Raw genomic sequence first — 15910 nt, 5'->3', positions numbered from 1 at the left:
ACCATTACAAACTCAATGATAATGCTGTATCTTTCTTTCATGCAGAAAAGAAAAAAACTAATAATATTTTAATATATGTTTATTTACATTTACTACTTACCACTTTGCAGCAAAGAGGCCAAAACCACCAAAATAAGGCAAGCGCAATAAGGAGCAATATGATAAGTATTGCAATAACAGCAGCCAATCCACTGGCCTGTGAACAGATATCAGAATGATATAGGTATAAATATAATCATACAATGAATTCAAGTGTATACTAGCTAAACATGTAGATCACCAGTCATATATAAAGATGGCATACATGCAAAAAAATGTAACACCAATGACTTGAACAGCTGTAAAATATTCAGTTGATAATTTCCATATTACGTTGTATGATTTCCTCATTGCTATCTGCCATCAAAGCATGTATAAACCCAGTTGTAGTTTACCAGTGGCTGCATTCGTTTTCTTTTTTCATTTTCAGCGATTACAGAAAATACATGTTGTTGCCAGAAATGCAGTGTCCTTGTCACTTTTTTTGTGAGCTGCACTAAAAGCAAGAAAATCTTATCTACTAATTCTAAATTCTAGGGATGTTCAGATACCAGTGCAGAAACTTGGCATTTTCACGAGAACTATCAGGGTTGCAGCTGGGACCTGGTTCTGGTGCTCCACCACTGTCCTGAAATCATTAGTCTCTATTGTTATAGAAAAACTGTCACATGACAATAAACAAAAATGTATCAGTACTTGAAAAAATTGTATTACTGGAATCCTTTATATATATTTATTAAAAAAAATAATTATACATTAAAACAGGGATGCACAAATCCCAGGAGTCCCGTATGGTCCTTAAAAATGACAGCTGCCTCCTAACTTTTGAATTTACTCTAGTCTACTCTTGGAGCTGGAAAAGTATCTGTACATGTACTTGTACCGAGTAAGGTACTTGGTATCTGAACATCCCTGCTAAATTTCTATATTCCCAAATGCACAGAATATTACTGGATATTGACTTCTTATAAGTATATTAAGCACCAGAGATTGTTGATCCAGGGAATATTGCCTTATGGGATCAGAAAGGAATTATTTTACCCCTGTTGGAGCAAATTGAAGCATGCTTCTCTGGATAAACAGTGGGTAACTGTTCTGTTTTAGTTGTTTCTTTCTTTTTTTTTCTCATCTCTATAGTTTGAACTTGATGGACTTATGTCTTTTTCCACCTGACTAACTATACGGTATAACTATGTAACTATATATAAATCCCTAAATTACCAATCCCAGCAGCCACCATAAAATGGAAATGAACAAAGACAGACATGTTTGAAGTCCACCCTGGGTGGCAACCATGGCTCACTCCAAAGAAACAGTGTAGGAGAAAATGTAGCCTCCACGGGGAAAGGAGTTGTGTTATTTGCAGGACTACCAGGTAAAAATAAAGGAAATAAAGCCTGAAAAAAAAGAAAACTTATTTACACACAACATCTAAGGCCTGGTAAGATGCAATAGTTTACATTTTTGTTTTGAGGTCTAAATGCCCTTTAAGTACTTTGTTACCGGGGGGGCCTGGACAGCGCATGGCGGAGTGAGTCGCATCTTTACTCTGCTCCCATGCGTGGCGCCCCTTACAGCCTTTCTACAGCTCCATTAGCGACCTAAACACCTGATGGGTACCAAAAGACACCCCAAGACAACTCCGGGCATGGGTGGACGTAAATCGGGGAAGCTCTCCACCTTCTTCCAGGCCTCACAGAGGTCGCCGCATTCACCCGCAGCCCCGCCGGCTGGATTGGGCCTATCTGATCAGGCCCGGAACTCGCCACGTGCGGAATCCGTTTCTGGACGGGCTAACACCCAGGCTGGTATATCCTCCCCTCGGTTAGGCTCCCCCACTCCCCGTTGACGGCTTCAGTATCGGAGGAGTCAGTGGATCCTACGGATTTCGGCCCGGGAAGAGGGTGAGGATGACCTGAAGGCCTATATTCGCTCACTGCCTACACGTCCAGACCTGGAGCGTTGTGTCTCGGATGGAGGCTGCATACAAGCCCGAGATGGTTGGGCTCAAAACAGATGTCGCCCATATTGGATCACGTTTGGATGACCTGGAAACTACCCAGGACACAGTATCTTCCAGATTGGACCTACACCATCAGGTACTGCAAGACCACTCGATCCAGCTACACGATCTGATCTACCAACTGGATGACCAGGAAAATAGATCCCGGCGCAACAACATCCGCCTCCGGGGGATTCCTGAATCAGTGGAACCTGCGGCTCTCCCTGACATGGTACGTGCTATTTTCAATCAACTCCTGCGGAAGCCCAACGACGAGCCGCTAGAGATTGACTGTGCACATCGGGCCTTGGGCCCGCGGTCAGCCACCCCCAACCGCCCGAGGGATGTCATCTGCAGAGTGCACTTTTATTCAGTAAAAGAAGCGGTGATGTCGGCGGCACGAGCGTCTGATGAGATCCAGATTAACGGCTCCACGATCCTCCTCCTGGCGGACCTATCTCGCCGTACCCTCCAGATGCGCAGAGCCCTCAAACCACTTCTGGAAGTGCTCCGTGCAAACAGCATCACTTACCGCTGGGGCTACCCATTTCATCTGATCGCATCCCGCGATTGGAAATCCACGATCTTCCGACATCTGGGTGACCTGCCGCGGTCCCTTGGCTTTTTTCAGCTGGCCCAGATATCCCTCCCGGATTGGCCCTACACCACGGGCTTTCCTGATGTTCCGGTCCGTGAACACTGGCAGACGAAGTCTCCTCGCAGATCTGCTTCCTCAGCAACCTCAGTGAAGTGATTTGTTTTCCTCCCTTTAGGCGGCTTACCTAATGAGGTCCGGAGAATTTCGTCCCATCGCGGAATGTTCCTTTCAGTTTGAGAACACTGATTTTGCCCTGTTCTCTACATCTTAGGAACCCATGTCACTGCTGCTTTTAGTTAGCGGGGTGTCTGTTCATGGTTATGGTTAAACCATCTCTGTTTCAGTTTACAGTTCACTGATATGCCTTGTGTTGTTTGCATTGTTCAAGTTACAATGCATAACCCCATCCTTACTTTAGTATGTATATGCGTTTATTATTACTAGGCTGGTGGTGGGGCGCCGCCCATGAGCAGATTTTCCATCTGTTCGCTCCGTTTGGGCCCCCCTGCCCCCACACTAGGTCACCCACGTTACAGTAGGTGTTTGGCCAGCTTTAGCTGTTTTGGGTTCTCTACCTGGAGCCTGCCCTGGTGGGCATGGCTCTATGGTACAGTCCCATCTGGGCTCCCCTTGCGAGCCACCTTTCTATTTGTTATGGTTGTTTTCCTTTATGTTCTTTGTCCTGTCACCCCTGTTTTGTCTGTGCATGGTCTTGTCTGTTCTATATGTTCCTGGGGCGGTACATACCACTGATCGGTCACACTGTTACCACCATTATGCTGATTACTCTGCTTTCCCATGTCCCTGTCAATAAGTTCCTTTAATGTGAAAGGGTTAAACCACCCCTCTAAACGGTCCCAGATTCTTTACCACATGCATAAGCAAAAAGTTTATATTGTGCTCCTGCAGGAGACGCACTTTTGCGCTGGGAAGCACCCAGCTTGTTCCCAGCGCTACTATAGGGAATGGTTTCACAGCACTGACCCCTCTACTAAATCTAAGGGCGTTTCCATTGGGATTCACAAAACATGTAAGATTAATGTATTGGACTCTGCCATTGACCCCTTGGGGCGATACGTTTTTCTAAAAACCACATTAAACGGCTTCAAGTATACAATTGCTAATATCTATTTGCCTAATTCTTCCCAGGTTACCGCTTGTCTGCGTTATCTGAGGGTCCTGGAGTCCTTCGCGGAGGGTGCCATAATTATGGGTGGCGACTTCAACCTGCCTCTAGACCCACGCCGAGATGCATCCTCTGGTAGAAGTTCCGTCTCGAATTCAGACTTACGTAAGTTGAAACTTAAACTTGCCTCCATGCACCTTCTTGATCTTTGGCGGACTCTACATCCTGACGTCACAGACTATACCTTTTTCTCACATGCACATAACTCCTACAGTAGGATTGACTACGTGTTTGTCTCTCAAACCTTACTTGACGCCTCCCCGGGTATAAGCATTGGGCCTCGCGTGTGGTCGGATCACATGCCGCTTTTCTGTTCCCTCCGCTTCTCTGCGATACCACCCACCTCCCCATTCTGGCGGTTGAATGACAATCTCCTCTCTGACATAGTGTGCTGTGCGGAGATCAGGCAGGCCGTCTCTAATTTCCAACTAGATCATACTAATGACCCGTTTAAATGGGAAGCACTCAAATGCGTAATAAGGGGAATCCTTGTCAAGCATGGTGCCCGGCTTAAGAAGTGGTGATCCCAGCAAATTACCTCATTATTTGCAAAGATAACCACACTAGAGAGATCACATAAACTAGGAGGAGACGATTCCACGGGATTGGAACTCCTGAATACTCTTAAACAATTGCTGGCGCTCCTAGATCAGGCTTCCTTACGCTACAGGGATCGCTACCTGAAGCGATCGTATGAATATGGTAATAAATGCAGCTCCTTATTGGACCGCACCATTACACCCACGACAGGGTTTGCACTCTATCTTATCCATACGCTCTCCTGACGGTAATACTAATAATACTGACATTTTGAACTCCTTCCATGATTACTACACGAAGCTTTATAACCTAGATTCCCTTGACAACACACCTCCCTCTCTACGCGACCCCACGGCTTTATCCGAATATCTAGACAGGACTCCCTTGCCATCCATACCCCCTGGGCTACGCTCTACCCTTAACTCTCCCTTCACCATAATCCATTGAGGAACTCACTAGAGCCATCAAAGCCACGAAAAACGGTAAAGCCCCAGGCCCTGATGGTTACACAGCAAGGTTTTTTTTACTTTTTGCCCCTGAACTCTCCCCACTAATGGTGGATGTCTTTAACTCTATCTCCCCTTCCTGTCCCTTTGCCCCTCAATCCCTACTAGCACATATTTCCCTGATATTAAAACCAGGTAAGGACCCCTCCTTGCCTGGGAGTTATCGCCCGATTTCCTTGTTGAATTGCGACATTAAGTTATATGCTAAACTACTAGCCCTACGCTTTCAACCTCTAATACCCGACATCATACACAATGACCAGGTTGGGTTTGTCCCCTTGAGGGAAGCGAGGGATAACACCTCCAAGACTATAGCCCTGATTGATCATGTCCGGAGAAAGAAAGTGCCGGCCTGCATACTCTCGTTAGACGCTGAAAAGGCGTTTGACAGGGTAGGCTGGCACTTTCTCCGTGCTTTCCTCACTCGATTAGGACTTGGTGGTCCGTTTATATCCAAAATTATGGCCCTATACTCATCTCCCTATGCCCGCGTGTGCGCCAATGGCAGGCTCTCCGATCCTATTAGAATCTCCAATGGCACCCGTCAGGGTTGCCCCCTATCTCCTTTGCTATATGTGATCACAATGGAACATCTAGCTGCTGCCATCCGTACAAACTCCTCTATACATGGGGTAACGATGGGCCCTGGTGTATACAAGACAGCGTTATATGCTGACGATCTCCTCCTGTATATAACGGAACCGGACCTTTCGTTGCCCCATCTTATGGAGGAGCTCTCCATTTTCAGTTCTGTGACTAACTTTAAAGTAAACTATGACAAATCGGAATTGCTTAACATATCCCTCCCTAATCAAGCAGTATCCTCCCTTCGTTCGCGCTTTCCCTTCTCTTGGCAACCTTCCTCCCTTAAATATTTAGGCGTCCACATACCCTCTGACCTGTCCCGTCTATATGACCTTAACTACTCCCCGCTGCTGCACAGGACAAGGGCGGACCTTCAGTCCTGGAGATCCCACCCCTTGTCCTGGTTCGGACGCATGAATGTGATTAAAATGGATGTTCTACCTAAATTCCTATACCTCTTTCAAACGGTACCAATACGCCTACCCCGCTCCTTTTTTCTTACATTGCGGCATATCTTCCGAAGGTTTGTTTGGAATGACGCTAAGCCCAGACTGAACTACCGCCTTTTGACGCGTCCCAGATCTGGAGGAGGAGCCGATCTGCCTGATTTCCTCCTATACTACAAAGCGTCTATACTAGCTAGGGTACTGGACTGGTTTCATAGTGCTCCACATAAACAATGGGTGACCTTGGAATTCGTGGCCTCCCCACTGTGCCCCAAGGCGGCACTGTGGTCCCCTCTACCGGACGTGGGTGGCAGCGCAGAGTGGCCCCTCCTTGTTTACTCAGTTCTATGGTGCTGGCATAAATCCCGTACACCACTACAGCTATCCTCCCTACCAAGCCCCTTGACTCCCATACTAGACAATCCGCACTTCTCCCCTGGTGTCCACCCTCCCTCCTTTTTGGGTTAGGACCGACAGTTTTGGCCACAACTACGCCATATCCTGTACGGTACTAGCATGATATCCTACCAAGCGGTTGTCGCACAGGGTTCCCTGGACAGACGGGCCTGGTTGCCATACCTTCAACTGACTAGCTACTACCGCTCCCTACGTTCCTGATGTTTCAAGGGCCCTTACCTCTTTTGAACAGTTATGTACTGCTTCCACACCGCCTACGCATCTTATCTCTTTATTGTACCACATGCTTCTCTCCCACTACTCCACATCCTTACCCTCTTAAACTCACGCCTGGACCAAGGATGTAGAGTCCGCCATGACTCCCACTGATTGGGATAAGGTCTTTATCTCCACGCATTGCTTAGCAATGTCTTGTAAACTGCAGGAGCGCAACTTTAAGCTGCTTTCCAGATGGTACTTTACTCCGGTGCGATTACACCATATGTTCCCCTCGATGACGCATACTTGCTGGAGGTGCCTTAACGCCGAGGGTACCTACCTACATATGTGGTGGTCCTGCCCCCTGGTTAAGGGATTTTGGGGTGTCGTACTAGACATTTATGACAAAGCTCATGCTACAACCACACCAAATACCCCTGCTTTGACCCTACTAACGTTGATTCCCACTTCAATCCCAAAAGCAAAGAAGTCTACCTTGCGGTTCTTCCTATTTGCAGCCAGACAGGTTATTGCGGCACATTGGAAGTCCACCCAAGTGCCCTCCTTAACGATGTGGTTGACTAGCCTAAATGATACTATGCGCATGGAAGAAATGGTTGCTATAGATGCAGACCGTAATGAATCCTTCCGAAACTTATGTTTACCATGGATATGCTTTCAAGATTCAGCTGCTTTTCCTGCCTTATTGACCTCAGCACCATAGTTAGGATTTGTTTTATTACTGTGTTCTGTTAGCATTGTATGTCGTAGCCTGGGCGCTGTCTCAGGTGACTGCTTGAGGCTACTGCCTACCCTCACGGGCAAATTGACCGTTCTCGTTCCCCCCCCCCACTGTCCGTATTGTATTGTGTGGTTCTTGTTTTGTCTTGTCTTGCGTCTATTGGTCTGTCTCCCCCCCCCTCCCCCTCTACGTATATTGAGGTATACAGAGCCGTAAAGCACTGCTCAGTCGAGGATGCTCATATGCACTACGCCGCCATAAGCTCTTCATTTGTTTCTATGTCTTGAGACATCCCCCCTGTCGGGAGGCATTCGAATGTACTGGGTCCTGTGGACCAACTTACCTGTATATCTGCATACCCTTTGAATATATGCTATGTATGTTATATTATTTCTCCTGTTTGAAACAAATAAAACTTTATTTGACTATAAGTACTTTGTTACCATGTTTTTAAAAACATAGGGGTTGATTTATTAATGATAACCAGGCTGTTCACTTTGCAAGGGAGAATTTGCATTTTCCCCTAGCTTAGTAAATGAGGTCAAGCTTTGCTGACTTCCATCACCCAATCATGTGCAAGCAAAATTACTGTTTTTATTATTTTCTTTGCACGTGATTGGTTATTCTTTCCAAAGCGAATTTTCACCACATTCACTAAGCTAAGGTCAAATTCCCTATGCAAAGTGCAGATTTCCTTACAAAGTGAACAGCCTATTTGCCTTTAATAAATCAACCCTATATTGTTTACACTTTAAAATTGCTCATATGCCATGTTACAGATACTGATCATGTAAGTGCCAACTAAGTTCTTGCAGAAATCCAAAGTAACAGAGCACATGTTGTGAATTGTAATATCACAAGCAGGTATATATAGTATATCTGATAAGCTGGATCCTTAACAGCTTGTAGCTTTAAAATGCATTGTTGATATTAGCAGAACAGCACACACCAACATACCTTTTAATCAGACATTATAAGATTAAAACAGTGGCTTCAGATCCCTGACAACTTTCCCATAACTGTTCTCACTGCTGTGATACAGATGTGCAATCACAATCCAAGAAACTATCTAGCTGACTGTACACTGATGTTAAATCTGTTTAGTCCACTACTAATTTGTCTCATGTGTTGAACATCCAAATAATGTTGATTTTTTGCACCGAGTTCCTTTTAGGGCTTGTTCACACGATTTTCCGGTCCTGATCTGGTCTGGATCTGGTGCGGATCTGCAGATGCGGTGCTTTGCAGGCAGTGCAGTTTTTACATGTTTTTACCGGGGTCCGGAGGCTCAGTTCAGTTTTATTTAAGCCGTGGGGCTGTCAGCATGCAGATTCTTCCTCTGAGGTCAATTCTGCCCTCTCGTAACAACAACTTCGCTTTGTGTATGTAAAGCTGGTGATCAGACATGTATCACATGTTTGCAGGCATGGTGTTGTTGCTCGCTACAGCAATCTTCAGAGAACGAGCTAGCAGGAGACGTTGTTCTTGGGTACACCCGATTTTGAGGCTCCGGGACTCCAAGGGTCAGTTGTGGAGTTTATATGAGGATTTGTGAGCTCACTTTTGTTTTTGCTTAGCTGCAGTGTGGTCCGTTTTTGGCGCGTTTTTGTTGCTTTTTTGACGCGTTCGTGCGTTTCTGGACCGGACAAAATGTGACATGCAGTATTTTTTCTGTTGTGACGGACTGCACATGTGAGAACTGTAGCCCATAAAACACATAGGGATACATTGGGATGCATTTTTAGTGCAGGAGCGAACGGATCCGGTCAGGACAGAATGCGGACGTCGTGTGAACAAGCCCATAAGATGCAACAGGGAATGTGAATGCAAAACAATTTTTAAAAGCAAGCCAAAGAATAAAAAAAAAGTGAGCGGCTCGGAAAGAAACAAACCCACATGCCAAGATGCACATTTAAAAATGTTAACAACACTTAGACCCAAAAATTACAGTCTCAGCACTGTTCACTCTAACAGTCTGCTGCTTTTAAGCGATGTTTGAAGCCTCCCTCATGCTACTTTACCATCTATCCCAACCCATTGTGCCTGGTTATACTTTTCCAGAGCTGATCATCTGAGATTGCATCATCAGACACACTGCCCGTATGAGAAGTGTTACAGAGCACACCGTTTTAACACTATATTTGATAGTGCATACTTTCTTTCAGTGGTCTTGTGGTGTAAGCTATCATTGCAGTCAAAGGGGCAAGACATTGGCTAGTGGTCACTTGATTCTGTGTGCTCTCAGTGCTGAAAATGTCTTAAATTACAAATATGACCGTATCTGCCTGAAGCCCTTTCCTGACTTTTTTGTAACTTTTTTTATTGCAAAAATAACATAATCAATATAAGTATATGAAATGTGATTTTTTTTATAATGAATGCAAATTTAATTAACAATTAATCTACTTTAAACATTTGTGTTTCAATAAATGTTTTGAAACAACAATACTGTCTTTAATTTACATTTATATGCAATGATCTGTTTAGGCTTAAATGAATGGCCTGCATTATCTTGAGTTTTATCAGATAAAATTGGGGGAAACCATCCATTTTCATTTGGGAGAACAACTATGCAGTCTGCCATCTCTAAGTCCTCTTTTATTGTCAGAATATAGTTACATTTAGTTTTAAGAATGAGGGTTGATGAGCTATGTGGTCCAAATTGTATGGAAGTTATCTAGTTTAGACAGTGGGGTGTAGGAGATTTGTTCCATATGACACATGTACTTGAGCTTGTCTAAGAATAGCTGTCTGAGATAAAAGGACTTTTCCCTGCTTCAACACATCTCATTGCAGCCAAATGTGTGTGACAAATGTGTGTGACAAATGTGTTGGTTTGCTTTCCAGTCTTTGGATCTCACTAGGAAAACGTGCAGTCCAAGGTTCCTGACTTAAGTTTCTTGATTATGCTTTTGTAGTTAATTTTAAAACATAGGAAACTGTATTGATTAAAACATTATGGTATCTTTTCATTTGAAAATGCATACCATATACAATCGAACAAAATCACTAGTGATGGACACTTAGAACTATTGTTTTCTATTCAGTGTAGAAACAAATGGGCATATGAAAGAAGTCCTTTTTTTCTGTCTAGTTCATATTACTGCTAGACCCAAAAAGATAAAGTAATCAATCATCTTTGATGACTGGGTACAACACACTTTGAAAGTGTTTGATGTGTGCCCATGTGCCCCTGAAATTGAGAGATTGTTTTCCAAATTAGAAATCATATAATGTGTGAACATTAACGCAGAAACGGAATTGGGCAGTGATGCGATGCCTAATGAGTGAATAAAAAAAGCATAGGGGTCTATTCACAAAGCTGCGGTAGGGAGCCGAGTGAATTACCGACCTGAAGCGAAGTGAGCCGAACGCTCATTCGGCTATTAACCTCAGGCTGGTGCGGCTGATTTCAGCCGTATATCGGCTGAAATCAACCGAAGTGCAGAAGGAGTTCAACTCAGCCGATCCAACATCTGGATCGGCTAAGCCGAACCTCCAGCAGGCTACTCGCTTCTGTTCGGTCTATTCTTATAGCAGTGAGTGCTATAAGCAGAGTGCTACAGCAGTGAGTGAATAGCCTCTGTCGGACCGATCAGAACAGAAAAATAGTTAAAAAAGTAGAAAAAAATAAATAGAAAACGATTGTGTGGAGCTAGCAATGACCGCTAGCTCCGCCCAACTGTTTTCTATTGGCCGACGGCTCTGCTGCTGTCAAAAAAAAGAAAGAAAAAACATTTTCGCCATAGGAATGCATTGCTAGATTCCTATTGGCTATTTCAATTTGCAATAGCAAACTAGCTATTGTACCCGCCCTCTGCTGCTGTCAATCACTAGTGGGGATCTGATGGAGAACTGCAGCAGTGGGTGGGTGCAATAGCTAGTTTGCTATTGGCTATTAAAAATTGAAATAGCCAATAGGAATCTAGCAAGGCTAAAAAAATATATATTTTTTTATTCTGACGCCAGCCAACGGCTCCGTGTCAGAATAAAAAAGAAAAAGCAGAATAAAAAAGAAAAAGCAGTGAATAAAAAAGAAAAAGCAGTAAGATCACTGCTGGCTCCGCCCAGCTGTCAGAAGCAGGCAGTCGGCCGGCCAGCTTCGGCTTTCACCTCGGCTCAGTCAAGCCGAAGTATATGCCTTTGGCTCGACTGAGCCCCCCGGCCGACTTCGGGAGCTGTACGGGCTATAGTGAATAGCCCGCACAGCAGCCCTTCGGTTCTACTGAACCGAAGGGGTCCTGGGGCCAAAGGATCAGCCGAAGCTACGGCTAGATCCTTCAGATGCTTCGTGAATAGACCCCATAGTTTTTACTTTATGAGGCAGTACTACAGATCTTGCTTACTATAAAATCTGTGCAAGTGGATGGTACTATAAAATCTGTGCAAGTGGGTGGTATTGTACATTTCCTTCTATTTGAGGAAGAATTTCAATAAGGATTATCTGCATTTAAACTTCCTACATAACACAACCACATTGCAGTTTCAGAAAACAATGACACTTCCTATGAAGAACACTTTACAGTTTATGGAATCTTTTTTGTAATCATACACATGGCCACTACTCCTGCTTAGCACATCATATCTAAAGCTGACCATACACTTTACAACCATAGCAACATTTACAACCAATTGGGTTATATTTGAACAGCCCTGTCACTAGCAAAAGGAAAAAAAAAGGAGTTCTTTAAAGTGTCCAGGGGCCCACAGCCAATAATGGCAGGAAAGAGAATGCTACTAAACTAGCAGCAGACATTTCCCTGTTTCCTCTTCTCACATTTAGGGTAAAGATCAGTAAATCTTGTAGCAATAAAGCATCTGGTTGTCAGCTCCATTAACCTTACACACCAATTGAAGTGGCACTGCTAGGTTTACTGGATTTTAGTGTGGACAAGTGCCAATTTCAAATATATGAGGTGACCCATTTATTTATTTTAGAGGCACACAGATTCAGTGCATTCAAATATCGCCTAGCTAATTATAGCCTGCTTATAGAAAGCTAGAAATTGTAGTAGTGCATGTGCTTAATTCTGTATATCAGAATACAGCACTGTCATTGAGTCAAAATAAAATATAATCACTTCAGTATATCAGAACACATCATTTTGTCATGTTATAGAAAACATTATAGTAGGAGGACATGTCTCCCTAGTATTTATGAGTGAGTGATTAGTAGTATATTTACATTTTCATTTGAAAAAGTACCAGCTTGCATTCCTTAGCCACATAGCTATGGAGTCGAAGGATACAGCTGTAGCTTTGGCTGATCCTTCGGCTCTCTTCGACCGCCTCTGCCCTTCAATTCAGTCGAACTGAAGGGCCCAGCCGTGATGTCACAGCTCACTCCACCCAGTTGTAATGACCGGCATTCACTGGCCAAGACCCGCTAAAAGACTCTGGCAGGTGCCGGCCAATAGGAAATAGTTTGGTGGAGCTAGCAGTCACTGCTAGTTTGGTGGAGCTAGCAGTCATTTCAGTCACTGCTAGCTCTGCCCAATTGTTTTTCCTTTTCTGGCATCTTTGCCAGTGGTTTTTTTTTAATTTTCCTATTTTCTTACATTTTTAAAATTATATTTCCATTTTTTCCTTTTTTTTTTATTCATTTCACTCTTACACACTTACTGCCGGAGCTATTCACTCACTGTGAGGTGCTGGAGCTTGGGCTCAGCCGATCAAGATGTTGGATCGGCTGAGTCGAACTCCTTCTGCACTTCGGTCTCAGCCGAACTTGCAGAGCATGTTCGGCTAACCAAAGGCAGCAGAAGGCAGCCTATGTACGGCTGAAATCAGCCGTACAAGCCAGAAGTGGATAGCCGAACAGCGTTCGGCTCACTTCACTTGGGCTGGGTTATTCACTCGGCTGCCTTCGGCAGCTTTGTGACTAACCCCCTAGGTGTACAGCCTTCTTCAAGTCTCCAGAGACCACTTAGACTAGAATAAAGCTCTTGAAGAGTGGGCTGTTGCAATTAACAAAACATCCAGAAATGAGAATAGCTGTGATCTATCAGGAGGGGTTTCTGGATAATGAAGACAGCAGATGGCAGGTGGTGTATGGGAAGCATTGGTGTGTTTCTAGTTATGCAGGTATCAATGAGTTGAAAGGGCTAAACATGTAGATCATCATCCTGAGTGGGGTGAGTAACTACAGGTGCTTTGGGTGTGTGTGCTATTTATCCTAGTCGAGAAGTAGATGACCTTGACTTGGGTTGAGGAAGAATGCAGGAAAGCCTCTGAGTTCATACAAGGGTTTAGGTGGCTATGAGCACAGTACTAAAACTCATCTACCAGTGATAGAATTCACCTACTTTCTTCCCATCACAGCTGTTAAAATTATATAGGCTAGATTCAGGAAAAAACAACCATTCACTAGTCAAGAACTTGTCTAAGATATTTAGAAAACTGAGCACATAAATTATCTGTTCAATGTACCCTGCCATAAGAAATAAATAATGCAATTGCACTTCAAATTTTCATTGACTCTATTGGTTGACTGTCAGAGCAAATTTACCAACTATATTCACTGAAAAACAAATAATCTAGACAGAAGTGAAATAAAGAATTCAAGAACAGCTCTTTCGCGAGATTACTTTAACTGTGAATCTGTAAGCTTACATCATAGCACTTAGTTTACTGTGTACAATAACCGCAATTTATGAAGCTTCACAGCTGTAGACCCTCAGCTCATGCTCATGCTTTTTTTACACCAATCATCTATTTCTGTACAACTGTATCTGTTTAGTAAATGGATCAAAAAGTCTTCAATAATGATTATAAGTATCAAAATATTTTACATTTTATACTAATTTCCTAAAACATTCCCATTTCCCAAAAAAATTCTATTTTTTTTTAAGCATGTATTTCTTTATTAGGTTTCAAAAAGAGTATACAAATGTATAACAAACAGTTGTGCGTTGGTAATCAAATAAGATTATACAAAAAAGGACCCAGCCGGGTTCTTGTCTTATGCTTAGTACACATTATCATCTTATGAATGTATAATAGTAGAAACAAAACTGTAACTGTCCGTCACTGGGAAGAACATTGGTAGCATGGAGATACTAAGAACGATCCTATAACAAGTTCAATGTACAATATGTTTTATCAAGTAAGTATATGACTAATGTTCAAAGATATGGGTATAATAGAAGAAGGGAGGGGGGGCATGAAGTATGAGTAGATCAAATAAATACCATAACTTAAATGGATTTGGTTACAATGCAAAGCGTATTCCTTAGTAGGAGGGAGTTCACCTGGGTGTGAGCGTGAAAGGAGGAGATATGAAAGTAGATGTTGGTCCATTAATAGGGGTGGGAGCTACGCGGTAACCATAGGTCCCCCCCGAGGAATTATACAGAGTTTGTCTTATGCTTAGTACACATTATCATCTTATGAATGTATAATAGTAGAAACAAAACTGTAACTGTCCGTCACTGGGAAGAACATTGGTAGCATGGAGATACTAAGAACGATCCTATAACAAGTTCAATGTACAATATGTTTTATCAAGTAAGTATATGACTAATGTTCAAAGATATGGGTATAATAGAAGAAGGGAGGGGGGGCATGAAGTATGAGTAGATCAAATAAATACCATAACTTAAATGGATTTGGTTACAATGCAAAGCGTATTCCTTAGTAGAAGGGTGTTCACCTGGGTGGGAGCGTGAAAGGAGGAGATAGGAAAGTAGATGTTGGTCCATTAATAGGGGGGGAGCTACTGCGTTATCATAGGTCCCCCCCGAGGAATTATACAGGTCTGTAAATATTCAAGCAAATCATTATAAGACATCAAGTTGACCCAATGACCCATCCGACTTGGCTAGGAGGTACCATGTGGAATGTTGGAATATGGTCATCACATCCTTGAGCTGGGGCCTCGTCAGTTCCTGTAGTAAGAACTTTGTCCAGGTCTTAAAGAATTTACCAGTGAGTTGAAGGTTATGTTTAGTATCCAGTTTCTGAAAATTTTCTATTTTTAATTGCTGTTAACATTTGCAAGCCATTAAACACTTGCTATAAGTCTTCAAATCCTGTTTACTTGTATCTACAATTGTGTAGGTATTGCTAATTTTACCAAACCTATTATTTGTGACATTTCCTGAAAACTGAATGTTGCATAATTTACACAGTTAGGCTGCAATATATTATAATAAATTATAGTCATTAGAGCTCAAATGTGTTAATTTACACATGTTAACAGGCCTAGAGGACAAGAGAGGTTTTAATGAATTCTCTGACGGAGTATGTGCATGTGTGTTGTTTGTTGTTTTCTACTCTCTTGACCCGAGTGGCAGCGAATAGCTTATAAATCGTCTACTGGTTCATTAGCATTATCAAACTAGACCTAAGATACGTGATCTCTGCTCAAAATTCCAGCTGCTACTATAGAAACACTAATCTGCTGTCATGTTAGTGCAGCTAAATGCTGGCTTTCAAAACAAGTTTTATATACTGAATGCACACTTATAATAAGCAAGGCAAATTATTCTCAGATATCAATGAGTATGAATTATACACATGCTCGAAAGAAAGAAATAAACATTTCATTTTGATGTGTTAACTTGTCACATATGCAGTGTGATATTGCTAAATTAAAAAAAAAACAGGCAAAATATAAATGATAAAATATAATTATTTAGTATTATATGTAA

General features: G+C 42.8%; 1 protein-coding gene across 2 annotated transcripts in view; it reads right to left on the bottom strand.

Annotated features, from left to right (window-relative positions):
• The window catches only part of ANTXR2 (anthrax toxin receptor 2), a 175852-nt gene that overhangs the window by 63751 nt on the left and 96191 nt on the right, over positions 1-15910 (bottom strand). For both annotated transcript variants that reach the window (XM_018571779.1, XM_018571780.1), the window contains one exon: positions 101-196. In XM_018571779.1, coding sequence (XP_018427281.1) covers positions 101-196 — 96 coding nt within the window. The remainder of the gene's footprint in view (positions 1-100; positions 197-15910) is intronic.

This window comes from Nanorana parkeri, unplaced genomic scaffold (assembly GCF_000935625.1).
Source record: "Nanorana parkeri isolate BGI_ZX_2015 unplaced genomic scaffold, ASM93562v1 scaffold1836, whole genome shotgun sequence".
Classification (NCBI taxonomy): Eukaryota; Metazoa; Chordata; class Amphibia; order Anura; family Dicroglossidae; genus Nanorana; species Nanorana parkeri.
The sequence above is the reverse complement of the archived record's forward strand: the minus strand, read 5'-3'. Positions and strand labels throughout refer to the sequence as shown.